Source organism: Eublepharis macularius, chromosome 1 (genome assembly GCF_028583425.1).
Source record: "Eublepharis macularius isolate TG4126 chromosome 1, MPM_Emac_v1.0, whole genome shotgun sequence".
Lineage (NCBI taxonomy): Eukaryota > Metazoa > Chordata > Lepidosauria > Squamata > Eublepharidae > Eublepharis > Eublepharis macularius.
This window is the reverse complement of record NC_072790.1, coordinates 33043411-33063078: the sequence shown is the minus strand read 5'-3', so window position 1 is coordinate 33063078 and position 19668 is coordinate 33043411. Positions and strand designations below refer to the sequence as shown.

Genomic DNA, 19668 nt, shown 5'->3' with positions numbered 1-19668 from the left:
CCTCCGTGAGGAACACGGCAACCTCCTCAAAGGTCACTGGCGATGCCTTTCCTGCAGAGGGGCGAAGGCCAAAGTCCCCCTCCAGCCGAAGCAGCCGAGGGAGAAGAGCAGCCCCGCAATGGTGGTTAATGTCACCAGGGTCAGCGGAGCTTTTCCATGGGACCAAATCCTCCAAAAGAACAGCAAGGGGAAAGCCTCCCGCTCTTTTCCTTGTCTCTGCTTCATACTTGCCAGCTACTGTGGGGACCAGCATAAAAGGATGTGCGAGGGTGATGCCAGGAGGGTAGTGAAAGAAATGCACCAAATGCAGTTTTTGATCGTTGTAAAATGTGCAGGCTGAGACTGGTTGCTTTGTTCTCTATCCTGCTGGTATGCTTGTAGATTATTGAAACTGAGTTGGTTTTATTCAACGACATCAAGGATCAGTTTTATTATTTTACTCTTTGCCATTTAATTTTTTTTTGCATATCTGAACCCACATTCAGAATTCCTTCAACACATCCCAGCACTACTTGTGCAGTTAAATCATGGATATATTTAAGTTGGGAAAAAAATTTCAAAAATTGAAATGGACTAATCCCAAGACCTGGAGGATAAAGTAGGGTTATAACTAAGTCCAAATAGGAGTGCTGCTGGTGTTGCGGATCAACAACTGAGAGAGGGCTCCATTTCCAAAATTGGAGCTGCAGATGGAACACTTACGAGCTGGTTACACAAAGTAGCTTTAACCAAATTTGGTTAGTTCCCCAGTTATGATTCTTTCTGGGGGGAAAAAAACCCGGTCTGGCCACAGTGACGCCTGGTAACATCCAATTACATCCAGGTTGAATTTCTGCATTACATTTCACTTGGATCTGCTTATGAAGACTGTTGAAAAACTTCAGCAGGTTCATAATGCAAAACTATTGACTGGTACAGATAGGCGGGAACATACTTTTCAATACCTTAAGAGCTTCAGTGGTTTCTGGCTTGTTTCCAAGCACAACTCAAAAGTGCTTATCTGACCTTGACCCTAACCCTAACCCTAACCCTAACAAACTACAATCATGCATACTGCCCTGCTCAGCCACTCATTTCTTTGTTGTTGGAATCCCACCAGTGATGTCTGTGGCTTACAAGGACAGAACCTTCTTCCTGTTGTCATTTCATTGTTGGAATCACCTCCCCATTTGTCTTTACCGGGCGCCAACTGTGATGACGTTGACGTGCCTGGTACAAATGATGTTGCTTTCCAGATGTGGAAGAAGTTAATCAAGTTTTGCTACTGCTATCACTTGCTGGTGGCAGTCTTCTGCAATTTGACTAAGCATTTGTACTCTTTTTATTTTTGTACTTGTTCTCAATAAACGGCTAGGTAAAGAGACAAAATTCAGAAATCAGTTGAGTGGACTAAGATAAGATTTGGGGAGGAGATAGGGTTCAGTTCCCTTCTCTTGCATATTCTTTTCTGTTTAAAAATAAGCCCTCCTGTCTGCTAAAGGAATCTTAGTGTTGCCAAACTCCAGGTAGGGCTTGGCATCAGGCCACCTCCTCAGCTCCTTACCTGTTGGTATGCCCTTGGACCTCCCCTGGCCAGGATTCCGGAGTCAGGTACCCTGAAAACCAACTTGGTTGTGGGTTAGATATTCTGGACTTAGCTGTCCTTTCCTCAGTGAGTGTTCGGTACTCCCTGAATTTTGCGAAGTTCCTCCTATACACTCTTGTCCTTCTACCTTGTGTGCCTTCTCCCACTTTGTGCACAAAGTCGCCATGTCAGAGGCTTGGTCGTCACAGCAACGTGGGCTGATTGGTTCCTGTAGTGGTTGGCCATCCTGTGCGGCGCTAAGCCCCGGTGCCATGTCAGATGAGTTTTCCTCTTGCATGGGAGTCAATGAGATTTGCTGCCCTTTCTCTTGGTGTAACTCTCTGCCGTTGCAGGGGGACGTTCCCAGGCTCAGAGCGGCTTAGGGACCAGACTAAGTCATGTCCCACTCCCTGGACCGTCCCCAGGGCACCAATGCAGAGGTTTACTCCACATTTTTATCTATATCTGGCATCTGGCAGCACCGTGGCCTAGCACCATTGTGGGGAAGTTACACCGCCATAAGTGTGCATTATTCCAGTGACACCTTTAGTCTGCTCCCTGAGCACTTTCTGCCCCCTTCCCAAGATAGAGCTATTCATGAGGTTAATCCAGGTGGGTTGAAGGTTTTATTTCTGCAATAACTCTAGTTATCGGTTGCCCGCCGATTCAGGTTAGGATCAAGATGTCTGAGGTAAATAGTCAGAATATTATTTGGCTCTTAAATTATACTTACAGTCAAAACACGAGACAAAATACCTAGATTCAACTCGTGTTCTCTTACCTAAAGGTTTGCCGGGAAGTGTAGGCGTTCTTGCAGCTTAAAGTTTAGCATTTACAGAGCAGCAAAGAGGGATATGTGGGGGTCCTTGCAGCTTAAAGTCTCCTGGTGCAGCCAGGCGTCTCTCTGCAGGGCCAGGCCGGGTGTGGGGAAGGGAAAATGCCATGATGCACCTTGAGAGTGGGAAGAAAGGCGCCCCACGCCTGCACTTCCCTCCTCGCTGCTCTGTAAATGCTGAACTTTAAGCTGCAAGGACGCCTGCACTGTAAGTGCTAAACTTTAAGCTGCAAGGACGCCTGCACTGTAAGTGCTAAACTTTAAGCTGCAAGGACACCTGCACTGTAAATGCTAAACTTTAAGCTGCAAGGATGCCTACACTTCCCGGCAAACCTTTAGGTAAGAGAATACGAGTTGAATCTAGGTATTTTGTCTCGTGTGTTTTGACTGTTAACTGTTTCATATATCAGTATAAACAATTCAAGCTGCCTTTTACTGAGTCAAATCACTGATTTCCGTACCCCGATAATCTAGCACGGTAAGACCTGGTAAGAGTCCAGTAAGCCCAGTAAGAGGTGCCAGGGATTGAAGCTGGAAGGTTCTATAGGCAATGCATGTGTTTTCACACTGATCTATGGCCTTTCTGGAAAGTTAATGTTCAGCTAGCGGACAAGGCCAAAGTTCAACGGTCTATGGCATGAGGCTATGCTGAATCATGGTAGTATATGCGGAATTCTTGCTGAGAGACGGAGCGCAACAAGAGACATGCTTCCCACATTCCGCTCCCAGAGGGGGCATGTTACACCACTGCTGCTTTTCCTGTCTTCTTTGCATATTACCTCTGGTGGGAAGCTCCTGGTGGTACCCATGGATGGAAGCCATTGGCTCAGTATGCAGTCAGTCATGAAGCAACTGAAAGAAAACGGACACAAGATAGTCACTGTCGCACCTGAAGTAAATCTGCACATGAAACCATCCGATGATCTTTATACTCTGAAAACCTATCCAGTGCCTTTCACACAAGAAGAGCTGGAGGAACATTATCAGAACACTGTAAATGGGATTTTTGAAGAGCTCCCTTTTTTAGTTAAGGTGGTTAAAGTATATAAGATGCTGCAAACGACATCCAATATGTTTTTTTCCACTTGTACGTCCTTATTATTCAATGAAGAACTGATGAGGTACATTGAGCAGAGTAAATTTGATGCACTTTTTATAGACCCTATGATGCCATGTGGCCAAATAGTTGCCGAATATCTCGGCATCCCATCTGTATTTTTCTTGAATGGGATTCCTTGTGGTTTAGACTCTGAGGCCCTTCAGTGCCCCAGCCCTCCTTCGTACGTTCCAAGAAGACTTACAACAAATACAGACCATATGACATTTGCACAACGTGTGAAAAATCTGCTCATGTACATGTCGGAATTCTTCCTTTGTGGTTTTTTCTACTCTCCTTACTCAAGTCTTGCTTCACAGTTTCTTCAAAAAGACATGACTGTCGTAGAACTTCTGAGTCACGGATCACTTTGGCTGATGAAAGCAGACTTTACATTTGATTATCCCAAACCGTTAATGCCGAATGTGGTTGCAATTGGAGGGATAAACTGTGCGGGGAAAAAATCCTTAACTCAGGTTGGTAACTCGTGTTCTTTTCTCAAAGACGTCAGAATAGGTTTCTGAATTTTGTAGATAATTTTATTTAGATGCAGACACTAAAATTATACCTACATTAGGCAAGCTGATTTGAAGAGTTTCCATCAATGGCCTTAGTTCAGTGCCTGATTATTTCCATTCAAAACCTGTTGAAATCTAAAAGATTTAAATATACCTAACTCTACAATAGATTGATGACATTATATACAAGGTATTAAGCTTTACAGCAATTTTGTTTCTGGTAATTTAATACAAGAAATACTATCACGATTGGAATCTGGTCTAGATGTTTCATGATAGATTTGAGGATAATATATAGGCTTTCTAATCATACAAATATTTTGCTCATTATAAAAAAAAAGTAGCACACTAATAATTCCAGCAATTCTGCTGTTAAGAGCTTGTTTATTTACATTGTTTTTATTTAAATGGGATTTGCTGCCCTTTTTCTTGGTGTAACTCTCTGCTGTTGCAGGGGGGCGTTCCCAGGCTCAGAGCAGCTTTGGGACCAGACTATGTCATGTCCCACTCCTCAGACCATCCCCTGGGCACCAATGCAGAGGTTTACTCCACATTTATGTCTGTATCCGGCATTTGGCAGCACTGTGGCCTAACACCATTGTGGGGAGGTTACACCGCCATAAGTGCGTGTTATTCCAGTGACACCCTTAGTCTGCTCCCTGAGGACTTTCCGCGTGACCCCCCCTCCCAGTTAAGCTTTTCATGCGGTTAATCCAGGTGAGTTGAAGGTTATATTTATACAATAACTCTAGTTTGACTCTTAAATTATACTTAGCTGTTTGATACATCAGTATAAACAATTCAAGCTGCTTTTTACTGAGTCAAATCACTGATTTCCGTACCCCAATAATCTAGCACAGTAAGACCTGGTAAGAGTCCAGTAAGCCCAGTAAGAGATGCCAGGGATTGAAGCTGGAAGGTTCTATAGGCAATGCATGTGTTTTCACACTGATCTATAGCCTTTCTGGAAAGTTATTGTTCAGCTAGCGGACAAGGCCAAAGTTCAATGGCCTATGGCGTGAGGCTATGCTGATTCATGGTAGTATATGCGGAATTCTTGCTGAGAGACGGAGCGCAACAAGAGACATGCTTCCCACATTCTGCTCCCAGAGGGGGCATGCTACGGCACTGCTGCTTTTCCTGGCTTCTTTGCATATTACCTCTTGTGGGAAGCTCCTGGTGGTACCCATGGATGGAAGCCATTGGCTGAGTATGCAGTCAGTCTTAAAGCAGCTGAAAGAAAATGGACACGAGATAGTCACTGTCGCACCTGAAGTAAACCTGCACATAAAACCTTCTGATGATCTTTATACCCTGAAAATCTGTCCAGTGCCTTTCACACAAGCAGAGCTGGAGGAACATTTTAGGCACTTCATAAATGGAATTTTTGATGAGCTGTCTTTTCTAGTTATGGTTGTTGAACGATATAAGGCTATAAGAAAGACTTTGGAGATGTTGTTTTCCACTTGTACGTCCTTAATATACAATGAAGAACTGATGAGGTACATTGAGCAGAGTAAGTTTGATGCACTTTTTACAGACCCTATGATGCCATGTGGCCAAATAGTTGCCGAATATCTCGGCATCCCTTCTGTATTTTTCTTGCTGCAAGGGACTTCTTGTGGTTTAGACTCTGAGGCCCTTCAGTGCCCCAGCCCTCCTTCGTACGTTCCAAGAATACTCACAACAAATACAGACCATATGACGTTTGCACAACATGTGAACAATCTGCTGATGTACGTGTCAGAATTCTTCCTTTATGGTTTTCTGTACTCTCCTTACTCAAGTCTTGCTACAGAGTTTCTTCAGAAAGACATAACTGTCGTAGAACTTTTGAGTCACGCATCACTTTGGCTGACAAGAGCAGACTTTACATTTGATTATCCCAAACTGTTAATGCCGAATGTGGTTGCAATTGGAGGGATAAACTGTGCGGGGGGGAAATCCTTAACTCAGGTTGGTATCTCTTGCTCTTCTCTTAGAAATGTCAGAATAGATTTCTGAATTTTGTAGATAATTTTATTTAGATACTAAAATTATACCTACATTTGGCAAGCCGATTTGAAGAGTTTCCATCAATGGCCTTAGTTCAGTGCCTGGTTATTTCCATTCACAACCTGTTGAAATCCAAAAGATTTAAACATAGCTAACTTTACAATAGATTGTAGAGCAATTTTGTTTCTGGTAATTTAATACAAGAAATACTATCACGATTGGAATGTGGTCTAGATGTTTCATGATAGACTTGAGGATAATATGTAGGCTTTCTAATCATACAAATATTTTGCTCATTATAAAAAAAAAAGTAGCGCACTAATAATTCCAGCAATTCTGCTGTTAAGAACTTGTTTATTTACATTGTTTTTATTTATTTAGATTGTTTACAATCCGCCTTTCTCATTTGAGACTCATGGCAGATTACATAGTGTAGGTGAAATACAATCAATAGGATAGGACTTCCAATAAACGAAGCAATAATGTTTGGATTGCAGAAATCTGTAGCCGTCTCACTGATATGAGGGACCAAGGCCCTGAAAGGCTTTGTATGTGATAGCCCAAACCTTGAATTGAGCCCAGTAACTGATGGGTGACCAGTGGAGTGACTGTAGAACGGGAGTAATATGTGTGCCTTTGCCTTGCCCCATCTGTGGCACCCCTTCCCTTTGTTTCTGCCCTTTCTTCTCCTATTTCAATTTGCTTACTCTGGTAAAGAGAAACCCCACAAAAGTTTTGCTTCCTTGGTTGCCTGAAGGAAATACAGAAAATCGTCCCCCTGTGGATGGAGCCATAGCATGTGCTTGGCTCTCAGTGGAAAAAAAACAGTTTTGTACATCACTACGCTGATACTATACAGTGAACATTTAAAAAAGAGTTCACGTAGTTTCCTAAGTCATGTGGACCCACATTTTATGTGTGGGGTGTTTAAAATTCCACAGAGACAATTGAAGACCCTCAGAGAAAAAGAGCCTTTTGCTCCCTCATCCCTCCAATTCTTCTTAATAACTTAGATTCATAAGACATTACCAGAGAGAAATAATTCTCCCTATTGTTTATGATAAAGGAGGCTGTTATTTTTCACTGTAAACACTTCTGCCGTTCTAACTCATTCGTCTTTGTATGACTATTCCTCAGGGTTGCCAGGCCCCTTCACTCTCCCGGTGGGAGATTGGGACACTGAGTCTTACCTCCCCTCCTCCTTATCTTCATGTCTCTTTCTCGTGCTCCTAGCTGGCATGATGATGTCACTTCTGGGGATTCGGTTTCGTTTTCTCAGCCATGCCGGACGCTCCTCTCGGCTGGTCCGGGAGGAAACGACCGGGCACCCTGACCGGGCGGCTGATCCGCAAGGATTAGCCCCCAGGACTCCCAGGGAGGGAGCCAGGGTCCGGGACGCGGCGGGAAGAACTCCCTGAAATCAATGCGGGGGGGGGGAATTGCCCGTTTGTCCCTATGGAGGCCGGCAGATGTGCGCGGCGCCTCGAGTGCCGCCGGGCAACGAGAAACGGCAAGTAAAAGAAACAGGCGGAAGCCTGTAAACAAGCGAACCCCTTCTGTTCTACAAGCGTTTGTGAAGGAGAGGTTGATCTGAAGAAGACTCGCTCTTCCCCTTCGTTGAGTTCCAGAATTTTGTTGGCGCCCCCCCCCCCCCAAAATGGCAGCAAAGAAGCAAAGTCCCGCTCTCGGTAAGTCAATCTCGGCTACCTTGCAGAAGGGGGAGTCGCTCGAAGAGTTGGTGCGCAGGGCGGTGGTGGAAGCCATAAAACCCTTTGTTGACAAGCTGAACGAAACTGATCAAAGGGTGGGCTTAATTGAAAGCGAGGTGAAAACCATTAAGGCAGCAGCGGGGGGGGGGCAGAAAAGTCTGCTCTGGAAAGTGCGTCACTTGTGAAGGCTACAAAAAAGGAGCTGAAGTTGGTGGAGAACCAGCTGATCGGGCTACAGGTGGAACGAACGCAGACAATTTTGCGTCTCCAAAACGTGAAAGAGGAGGAAAATGAGGATCTGTGGGATTTGGTCTCGGAACTACTGGCGACACCCGCGAGGACGACTAAAGAAGAGGTTAAAAGCGCCATTTTGGAGGTCCGTCGGGCTTCTTCAAAATATGCAACAAAGCGACAGTTGCCTCGTGAGATCATTAGTGACTTTTCATCTAAAAAGATTCGGGACACCATCCTATATAACTCATACAATGCGGATTTGGACTTTATGGGTTTGAAAGTCAAGATTTTGAAGGACGTTCCATTTCTAGTCCGGAAACGGCGTTTTAAATATAAAAAGTTTGCAGCTCTTCTGAGGGACCATGGAATAAAGTACAAATGGTTATTCCCGGAAGGAATATGGTTCAGATATAAAGATCAGGCCTATAAGATATTATCAGAAGATCAACTAAAGGATTTTGAGAATAAAAACCCAGAACTCTGCTGCACCAAGAACGAAGAAAAGGAGGAGCCGGAGGGGGGGGGAGGAGGAGGAGAGCATCGCAACAGCAGTTGCACAGAGAGAACTGCGTCCGGGACCTAGAAGGGGGAGGAAAGTTTAATCAGAATTTGAAATGTTTATTCTCTGTATGATTAACCACTCCATCATTATTCTATGGAGCTATTTTTGTATTATGACAGTATGAAGGGAAACATTGAAGTGTAGTGTTTAGTGTTTGTAGTTCATTCCCCCCCCCTTTTCTTTTTCCACCCCCCTTTGTCCCTTCCCTCTCCCCTTTCCTTGTGATAGTCTGGTGTAGTGTTTTGTAGTTATGAAAAATAAAAAAAATTATAAAAAAAAATGATGTCACTTCTGGGAAGTGACATCATCACATAGGTCAAAGGGCAGCCCTGGAGCCCTCTGGAGCCCTGGAGCACTCTTGTGCTCGAAATGGACCCGCTGCATAAGCACCCCCGCTGTGGGGCGCGGGAGCATAGCATGCCACCCAGAGGTGCGCTGCGTCACCGGGGTGTGCCCTCCTGCTGTCCAGGTAAGTGGTGGCAGGATGTGGGAGGTGGGAGCAGGGGATCCCCACTCGGGATGGGGGAATGGCAAGCCTACTATAATATATATATATGGCCCCTATGGGCTATGTTGTGCTTTTTGCTGGTGTAACTTTCCCTGGTGTTGGAGAGGTGTTCTCGTGCTGGAGAAACTTGGACAGCTAACTCCACCCCCTTCCCCTTCTGATGTAGGACCTTATGCCTGTGGCCTGCCAGTGGGTGGCCATGGTAAGGCAGTGCTGGCCGCTGGGACCAGCGTGGCAGCAGCAGGGTACTGTGCTCGTGCAACTACAGTTTAAGCTGGCGTATCTCAGAAATATGTTGGCATAACACCTATTAAACTTCCTGAGCACTTGCACCCCCCCCTCCGCGACTACTGCGGCCCAACACGGCTACCCACCTGCAACAAACATTTGAAACAGGAATTCCATTTGGTCTAATCTGTATAGGGGCTGACTGTTAAATCTGGGGGAAATTATTGATAAAGGTATTACCAAAGGAAACCTATGTCAAAGTATGCCCATATGGGTGACCCACATATGGAAGTTTAGACTTTGACTCCCATGGGACCTTCGACGTCTTTATATATGCAGACATGACAAGACTTGATATATTCCTGGAGAAGAAAGCGGAGAAAGACAGATGCTTAAACAGAGGATAATTTTATTGTCCAGACCAAGATCAGTAAAGGTAATGGTAGTCCCCTGTGCAAGCACCGAGTCATTACTGACTTATTTGGGGATGTCGCATCACAACATTTTCTTGGCAGACTTTTTGTTACGGGGTGGTTTGCCATTGCCTTCCCCAACCAAGATAAAGAGTAGCAAAACCAAAGGAAAAACCATAGCGTTCACCTAAAACTCAGTTCTAAGTAGCAAATAGCGATGGCAGTTCTATTCAGCTGTGTGATAAAAATACAATAGCAATTGACTTCTTCCTCTCACATTATAAAAAACCCCACCCAGAATCAGGCGTGGAGTTGTCTCGTGTTCCCAAAGAGCCACGAAAGAGCTGATGGTAGGTGGGGGAGAAAGGAAGAAGGGGACAGAGGAGGCCTTGGAAGGGCAGGGAAAATGGGGAGTCCGTGAGAGGCTAGAAGATGATAGGACCTGCTGGGTGAAGGTAGGGTAGGATTTTGGAGCTAAGAAGCAGGGAGGGAAGGTAGACCATGGAGGTAAGGATCAGAGAAAGAAGGAAGTGGGAAGGTAAGGCACACTGTACTTGTCCCAAGGAAGAAATTCCATCATCTCAGGACAACAGTGGAAGAAGGTCCAGGGAGCAGAACCAACTTTGTTTTAGCAGTGGAAGAAGATTTGGGGATGAAACCTTCTTGGGGGCCCTTTTTAATACCCTTTAACCTGACTAGTGGCAAATGATTGCAACTGGGGAGCTTTCGAGACCCTCACAGAGGAGCTGAGTCTTTGGTGCCGTAGGCTGAAACCCTGCATGGGCTGAGAAGTACCATGTTTCTTGGGCGGTGATCTGACAGATTGTGTCTGGCCGGGGAAATGCCAGTGGGCAGATGATGCCACCCTGCCTAATTGAGTGTTGGATTAGTTTTCTGGGCAACATACATTGTAAGGGATCTTTTCAAGTGGTGGGGAGTGCCAGGTTATTGTCCTGTAAACATTTTATCATTAATCATATGTGGGACCTTAGAATGTGTAAGAAAAGCATTTTCATTAGGGTGTATCAGAGTTCCGATGGGAACTGACCTGCTTCTTTAAGCGTTGGCCTCTTGATTCCACATAGACTGATTGGCAAAATAGCAGAGAGTCTAGTAGCACCTTTAAGACTAGCCCACTTTATTGTAGCATAAGCTTTCGAGAGCCACAGCTCTCTTCGGCAGATGAATCAGATGAAACTTCAGCTCCTTTCCACCTTCTTCATCCTTCGCCTCTTCCCCCTCCAAAGTACGTCTTTCCTTCCATTACTCCCTCTGCTTCTCCTTTATACCTCTTCTCTGCCTGTCAGTCCAGCTCCTCCTACGCCCCTTTCTTCTGACAGCCTGAAACCTCCGCCTCCCATGTAGCCATAGTCCCCACAGAGCATCTGGGCTCAAATGAGCTGGTTCCACCCCATCTCTGATGAGGCAGGGCCAGGACCCACAGGCTCACAACTGTCCCTACCAGTGGGCAGGCATCATGCCAGTGGGAGCAGCCATAGCTTTGCCTCACAACCTCACTGTGGCAGTCTCTTGAGTATGGTTGCTAACCTCCAAGCAGGCCCTGGCAATCTCCCAGAGTTACATCTGATCTCCAGACGATCAAGACTAGTTCCGCAGAGAAAATGGCTGCTTTGGAGGGTGGTCTCTATGACATTATACCCTGCTGAGGTCCCTCCCTTCCCCAAGCCCCCCCATCCTCAAGCCCCACACCCAAATCTCCAGAAATTTCCCAACTCTGAGTTGGCAACCCTAGAAGTAAAATGGAAGCAATTCGGCCTAGGCCTTATCTGTCTTGCTGAATGATATACATGTTGTTGTGCCTGTTTCAGTTATACTCCATTCAGGTTATTTGTTGCAAACCTTGATTAGCCGTGGACTACAAACAAGTCAACAACACATACAATTAATACGTAGATATCTCCATTCCAGAAAGACTGATGATAACGTGTTAAAGCCGGCCATAGTAAAGGCTATACAGCACTTAGAGAATTCAACTGTATATAGATATCTGAAGAAGTGAGCTGTGGCTCACAAAAACTCATATCCTACCACAAATTTTGTTAGTTTTGTAGGTGCTACTGGACTCTTGCTCTTTTCTACTGCTACAGACAGATGGCGACCTATCTTCATCTATCTGTATTAGACATAGTCTGCCAGTATGGAATTTTGCAACTGTTTCCAGCCACTGGAGCAGACTGCGCCCATTCTTCGTCAACTTCATTCTTTAATTATTACTTAGCTCTCCCAAACCCAAGATGATGAAGAATTGGGAAGATAAAACCATAATTTTTCCTCAACAGTTCTCAACCACCCTGAGTCGTCATTATCTAAGAGAATTAATGAAGTTAATCTGGATGGGTAGAAGGTTTCAGTTATACAATACACCTAGTTTGGATCTTAATTGTACTCAGCTGTTTGATATATCAATATAAACATTTCAAGCTGGTTCTATATGCAATGCATGTGTTTTCACACTGATCTATGGCCCTTGTCGAAAGTTAATGTTCTACTAGCAAACGAGGCCAAAGTTCAGTGATCTGTGATATGAGGCTATGCTGAATCATGGTAGTATGTGCATAATTCTTGCTGAGAGAGGGAGTGCGACGAGAGACATGCTTCCCACGTTCCGCTCCCAGAGGGGGCATGTTACGGCACTGCTGCTTTTCCTGTCTTCTTTGCATATTACCTCTGGTGGGAAGCTCCTGGTGGTACCCATGGATGGAAGCCCTTGGCTGAGTATGCAGTCAGTCGTGAAGCAGCTGAAACAAAATGGACACGAGATTGTCACTGTTGCACCTGAAGTAACCGTGCACATAAAACCATCCGATGATCTTTATACCTTGAAAACCTATCCAGTGCCTTTCACACAAGACCTGGAGGAACAATATGTGTCTTTTGTAAATGGAATTTTCAATGAGCAGCCTTTTCTACTTAGGGTTGTTGAACGATATAAAGGCATGAGAAAGACATCGGAGATGTGGTTTTCCACTTGTACGTCCTTATTACACAATGAAGAACTGATAAGATACCTTGAGCAGAGTAAGTTTGATGCACTTTTTACAGACCCTGTAATGCCATGTGGCCAAATAGTTGCCGAATATCTCGGCATCCCTTCTGTATTTTTCTTTCGGGGGATTCCTTGTGGTTTAGACTCTGAGGTCCTTCAGTGCCCCATCCCTCCTTCGTATGTTCCAAGAATATTTACAACAAATACAGACCATATGACGTTTGCACAACGTGTGAACAATCTGCTGATGTACATGTCGGAATTCTTCCTTTGTGGTTTTTTCTACTCTCCTTATTCAAGTCTTGCTACAGAGTTTCTTCAAAAAGACATAACTATCGCAGAACTTTTGAGTCACGTATCACTTTGGCTGACAAGAACAGACTTTACATTTGAGTATCCCAGACCGTTAATGCCGAATATGGTTGCAGTTGGAGGGATAAACTGTGCGGGGGAAAAATCTTTAACTCAGGTTGGTAACTCTTGCTCTTTTCTCAAAGATGTCAGAATAGGTTTTTGAATTTTGTAGATAATTTTAATTAGACACAGACACTGAAATTATACCTATGATGATTTGAAGAGTTGAGTTTCCATGAATGGCCGTAATTCAGTGCCTGGTTATTTCCATTCAAAACCTGTTGGAATCCAAAAAGTTTAAACACAACAAAGTCTACAATGGATAGATTATATTATATACAAGGTACTAAGCTTTACAGCAATTTTGTTTCTGGTATTTTAATACAAGAAATACTATTATGGCTGGGGATAGTATATAGGCTTTCTAATCATACATCTATTTTGCTTACTATTAAAAAAAGTAGCACACTAATAATCCCAATTGTTCTGCTGTTAAGAACTTGTTTATTTACATTATTTACAGTCCATCTTTCTCACTGAGACTGAAGGAAGATTACATAGTATAGGTCAAATATAGGGTGGGACCTCCTATATAGTTTGGATTGCAGAAATCTGGATACAAGCAAAAATGTGATGCCGGAGATGAAAGAAAGCTGAAATAAAGCATAAGCATTAATAAGATGCATTATACAATGCAGAAGTTAGATAGCAGGATCATACTAACGTAGGCAAGACATATTATACCCTGTAGTGAAGTCTACAGCCTATCCTTTTACCAAAGCATTTTCACGAAACTTTCCCCCCACAGTACAGCTCTGTTGCCTGTGAAAAAAGCCCTCCTGAGTAATGCAGTTTTGCAAAGTTTGCAGAAAGTCAGAGTGGAAGCCCTGTTGACCTCATAAGGCAGGCGATTCCGCAAGGTAGAACTGAGGATGTGTGTGTGTATGGGCAGCTGTTGATTGTGCCCAGCTGCAGGGTAGTAGCTGCAGGAGGCTCTGCTCCGAGAAATGCAGCTGCCATGGTGGCACATAGGGGAAGAGGCGGTCCCACACATATGAGGGGCACAAGGGCATGAAGGGCTTTTGTACGTGATAGCCCAAACCTCGAACTGAGCCCAGGAACTGATGTGCGGCTAGTGGAATGACTGTAGAATGGGAGTAATATGCACGCTTCGCCTTGCTCCATCTGCAGCACCATTTGGTGTCTCCGAGCTCTTTGAATCACTTGCTGCTAATTAGAGTTCTGCTGTTGAGAAGGTACGTTCATTGCATTAGCCCCTTGTTGCTGGAGACTGCTGCTAAGAGATGAAAATGAAATCCTGTAAGTTATAGCTGACTTATGGAGACCCCTGGTGGGGTTTTTATGGTAAGAGTCTAACAGAGGTGGTTTGCCATGGCCTGCCTCTGCAACCCTGGTCTTTGTTGGCGTCTCCCATCCAATTACTAATCAAGGCTGACCCTGCTTATCTTCTGTGATCTGACCAAATCAGGTTCTGCTGGGCTATCTAGGTCAGGGTATGCTGTTAGGAAATATCTCTGAAGTATTAGCATTCTGGATTATCTGTGGTTGTCAAGGGCTTTTTTTTTTTTACAGTTGAAGGACATATTTATGGCATCAGTTTTTTACACTGTGAATATTATCACTGCCGACAAACTGATGATACTGGAGTTAACATCTTGTATTCTAAACAGGGTCAATTCCAGGTGTTCATGGGGGCCCTTTCTCTTTTGGTACGACCCCTTTCTCCTCTAACCACACCCCTTCCATTTGACCCCTCCCCTTAGGCTCTACCCGTCTCTAACCACACCCTTTACCATTTCAATTTGCTTACTCTGGTAAAGAAAAATCACACAATTTTTTTGCTTTTGTGGTTACCTGAAAGCAACACTGAAAATCGTTGCCCTGTAGATGCACATTCTTGGCTTTCAGTGGAAAAATCGTTCTGTATATTACTACACTGACAGTTCAAGATGGGTAGCCGTGTTAGTCTGTCTGTAGCAGCATAAAAGAGCAGGAGTCCAGTAGCACCTAGAAGACTAACAAAATTTGTAGTAGGGTATGAGCTTTCGTGAGCCACAGCTCACTTCTTCAGATACAGATACTGACAGTGTACAGTTAATGTGAAAAAAGAGGTCATGTGGTTTCCTAAGTTATGTGGGTCCCACAATTTTTTGTGTGTAGGATGTTTAAAATGCCACAGACACCGTCTGAGACACTTAAAGAGCCTTTTGCTCCCTCGTCCCTCCGATTCCTATGAATGGGAAATGTGGGCAGCTTGGCGGAATGTTGGACAAGTGACAGTTGAAAAGTCCTTTGGACAGCAGTCAGAGAGCCAAGCTGCAAGACCAGGATGCCTACATTTCCCATCAAAACTTGAGGGAAGCTGAAGTGTCCAACCTGTGTCAGGCGTCACTTGTGGTTCCGCTCTAACTTAGATTAGGCATTTACAACTGAGAAATAATTTCCCTCACTCTTTACCATAAAGTTGGCTTTTCATTGTCCCTGTATCTGTGCTAGACGTTTCCTCCCCCTAGTCCAGAGGAAGGGCTTTTTATTTTAAAAAAATCAGCCATAGAATATTGTTATATTAATATACCACAACTGTAACAATATGGGTAACAGGTTCTGTGAATTCCCAGCTTTTTATTTCTTTAAAATGTAAGTCTCTAGCCTCTTGCCATGTTGAGATATAAGCAGAAAAACATATATCTGCAATGCAATGGGCTACAAATTTCCTTCTTTTAAAAAAATGAGAATTCTGAGAACCTGGCACACATATTGTTACAATGGTATATCAATATAATGTTGCTTTTAGATGAAAGAAGCTATTATATCTCTTCAGGGAACGTGGGGAGTGATGTCAGAGTGTTGGGATGCTGCTCATCACCCCCCCCCCCATTTCATGCCATTTTTCTCCCACCACCCAGCTGAGAAGTGGCTGAAAGTGCCACGTGCTGGTGCAGGGAATCCCCTGCCACAGAGGAAGCAAAGGCCGAAGCTGCCCTTCATTTTGCAAAATTAATATTTTGTGCTCCATTGTTCTTGTCTTGTGGTTCATGTCAAAAAGGAGGGGAGGGCTTCTCCGGTAATGGCAAGAACAACCGCAGAAAAAAATGAAGAGACTCTGCAAATTAATACAGTAGAGCTGTATACATAAATACATGAATATAAGGGTGCTCACAGGCACTCCAATACATTTAATCGGTGCTCACAGAAGTTACATGGAAATCAATCCAAATCAATCAAAAGGAAGGTGGGAACAATGTCCAAAGTAAATTGAAGTGCAATGTAGATATGAGGCTGTGATGTAGCAGATGGAAGGGCGATGTCCCAAGCCAAATCAGCCACGCCTACGGGATTTGCCAGCATACGTAATTCCAACCCGTTCCATGAGAACTCACTTCTTCACAGGCACATTATTCTCATATCCAGGGAGACCACAGTCTCGTAATTTTCCTCCATCACTTCCCAGTAGAGTTTTCTTTGGCCTGGATCCAGGAGTGCCCATTCCTCCTCCGTGAGGAACACGGCAACCTCCTCAAAGGTCACTGGCGATGCCTTTCCTGCAGAGGGGCGAAGGCCAAAGTCCCCCTCCAGCCGAAGCAGCCGAGGGAGAAGAGCAGCCCCGCAATGGTGGTTAATGTCACCAGGGTTAGCAGAGCTTTTCCATGGGACCAAATCCTCCAAAAGAACAGCAAGGGGAAAGCCTCCCGCTCTTTTCCTTGTCTCTGCTTCATATTTGCCAGCTACAGCTGGGGACCAGCATAAAAAGATGTGCACTCCACGGACGAGGGTATCTATAGCCACCACCCCCTTATTCGTCCTGAGTAAGCATGACTGAGAGCCAAGCTACAAGTGACGCCTGACACAGGTTGGACACTTGTCAGCTTCCCTGAAGATTTGATGGGGAATTTAGGCGTTGTGGTCTTGCAGCTTGGCTCTCCATTTAATTGAAGTTTACAGAGCGTCAGTCTATGGGCTGGAGAACATGCGGTCAGGAGGGGAGTGCAGGCGTCCCCAGGCACCCCCTTCCCCTCTGCTGGGTGTGTGTGTGGGGGGGGGAGGTTCTGTAAACTTCAATTAAATAGAGAGCCAAACTGTAAGACCAGGACACCTACATTTCCCATCAAAACTTGAGGGAAGCTAACAAGTGTCCACCCTGTGCCATGCATCACTAGTAGCTTGGCTCTGAGAGCTAAAGAAATAGTAATGCAATCAAAGCAAACACATTCGATGCTTGCGTAGCAAACAGAGCAAGAATCAAACTGCACATCCTCTTTGCCAACTTTGGTATTTACCCTATGAGATGGTTAGGCTAAGGACAGGCTACTTACTCTTGATGCTGTGATGTTCGGACATCATGCATTACCTCAGTTTTCTAAGGCTGGGATTCTTCCTCTGTGTTCAGCCACGAGAGTTTATGATGGTTGCCATGGTTATGGCAGAACTTTATAGCAGAACCAAGTAGATCTAAAAGATCTACTGCCCTGCAAGGCTCATTCACATATGTAATGATTTAAAGTGTTAAGTGTGTCTTTCTTTCAATGCTTGCTAAGTTGCAGAAGAACAAGGGGGGTGAAAGAGGGGAATGAGTGAGTGAGGTGATTGGTTGGCTACTGAGAGTCTCTCTACACAAGACATCTTCTGTGAGGACGCTCAAGTGCAGGGAGACTCGGTTAGCTCGGAAGTGTAGTTTAAAAAGACAGAGCTAACAGAGATCAGTCCTCAGAGGGGTTGTTAATTTCCTCCTTCAGGGAGGCAAAGATGAAATTAACAAACTCTCTGAGCAGTGGTCTCCGCTGGCTCTGTCTTTTTAAACTACGCGTCCCAGCTAACATTGTATCTCCCTACATTTGAGAGTCCCTGTGTAAGTTCTCGTGTACAGAGACTCTGAGAGCTAAGAAGTGTGTGTATGTGGGAGAGCACACAGTTAACACTTAGAGAGGCAGCAGTCTACAAAATCTGGAAAAGGCAGTCTTCTCATTAGAATCCCATGTAGTGCTGTGAAAAGCATCAAGATTCTGAGAGGAAAGTAGAATACATATAGAGGAATATTAGGGACTAGAAAGAGTCAAAGCCTAATATTGCCACAGTATTATAAGAGTGTGAGAGAAAGAAGATGTCAGAAACCTGAGTTAACTGAGCAAAATAAAGATTGAACAACAAAGTACATCTGAAGAGAAGGAGGATTTCAGAGAGAGGAGTGATGGTGAAATGAGGAAAATTTGCTAACCATTGTGGATCAACAACTGAGAGAGGGCTCCATTTCCAAAATTGGAGCTGCAGATGGAACACTTACGAGCTGGTTACACAAAGTAGCTTTAACCAATACGCTTCTTGTACAAATAAAGTTTTATTTTATTTATTGTTAAACCTAGACTTCTATGCTATTACTATACAACACAGAGAGTCCCGTGACACAGCTTGCCCCGTGGCGCAGAGTGGCAACAGTACTGCAGCCCAAGCTCTGCTCACGACGTGAGCAGAAGCCGGGTTCAGGTAGCTGGCTCAAGGTTGACTCAGCCTTCCGAGGTCAGTAAAATGAGTACCCAGTTTCCTGGGGGTAAAGTGTAGAGGACTGGGGAAGGCAACGGCAAACCATGCCGTAAAAAGTCTGCCAATAAAATGTCATGATGCGACATCCCCCCATGGGTCAGGTAGACTGCCTCTACCTCTCTCTACCATACAACAGTCTCATCCTCAGGACCACATAGTCCAACAAAGGAGTCTTAAAGCTTGGGCATATTACTATGGGAAAGGTTAATTAATCAAGTTGGAATTAAATTCCCGGTGGAAGCGTTACATACCCAGAGAGAGTGAGAGTCAACAAGAAAATTAAAGATGTACCCTATCTAACCATGTGATTAAAAGAGTAGTCATGACAATATAGGTCTGGGGTTGTCCCCGAACCAATCAGAAGCAGCAGTGGTCCAAAGTTCAACTTTACATTGAACTTTTGCCAGTTTCTTGCACCTTACAATGCACCATTTGATCTTCTGTTCAATCAGTTAATGAGGTCATAGAGCTGCGAAACACTTATGTGGACATCATAGGTCATGCGAGGGTGATGCCAGGAGGGTAGTGAAAGAAATGCACCAAATGCAGTTTTTGATCGTTGTAAAATGTGCAGGCTGAGACTGGTTGCTTTGTTCTCTATCCTGCTGGTATGCTTGTAGATTATTGGAACTGAGTTGGTTTTATTCAACGACATCAAGGATCAGTTTTATTATTTTACTCTTTGCCATTTAAATTTTTTTTGCATATCTGAACCCACATTCAGAATTCCTTCAACACATCCCAGCACTACTTGTGCAGTTAAATCATGGATATATTTAAGTTGGGAAAAAAATTTCAAAAATTGAAATGGACTATCCCAAGACCTGGAGGATAAAGTAGGGTTATAACTAAGTCCAAATAGGAGTGCTGCTGGTGTTGCGGATCAACAACTGAGAGAGGGCTCCATTTCCAAAATTGGAGCTGCAGATGGAACACTTACGAGCTGGTTACACAAAGTAGCTTTAACCAAATTTGGTTAGTTCCCCAGTTGTGATTCTTTCTGGGGGAAAAAAACCCCGATCTGGCCACAGTCACCCCTGGTAACATCCAATTACATCCAGGTTGAATTTCTGCATTACATTTCACTTG

General features: G+C 44.3%; 2 protein-coding genes across 7 annotated transcripts in view; both read left to right on the top strand.

Moving 5' to 3' along the window:
• The window catches only part of LOC129326452 (UDP-glucuronosyltransferase 1A3-like), a 175969-nt gene that overhangs the window by 34793 nt on the left and 121508 nt on the right, over window positions 1–19668 (top strand). The window contains exon 1 of one of the 6 annotated variants that reach the window (XM_054974649.1): window positions 3077–3971. The exons of 4 other annotated variants lie outside the window; for them this stretch is intronic. In XM_054974649.1, coding sequence (XP_054830624.1) covers window positions 3105–3971 — 867 coding nt within the window. In that variant the 5' untranslated portion in view covers window positions 3077–3104. Of the gene's footprint in view, window positions 1–3076; window positions 3972–12253; window positions 13139–19668 lie in introns of those variants that run through there. One more of the 6 variants, XM_054974666.1, reaches the window with a different exon arrangement.
• LOC129341711 (UDP-glucuronosyltransferase 1A1-like) lies at window positions 5100–7250 on the top strand. Its single transcript, XM_054997046.1, has 2 exons — window positions 5100–5969; window positions 7242–7250. Exons 1-2 carry the CDS (start codon window positions 5100–5102, stop codon window positions 7248–7250), a joined length of 879 nt encoding a protein of 292 aa, XP_054853021.1.

Bases quoted from the DNA above. Each gene is read 5' to 3' on its own strand.
- LOC129341711 (XM_054997046.1), top strand. From the start codon at position 5,100: ATGCTTCCCACATTCTGCTCCCAGAGGGGGCATGCTACGGCACTGCTG.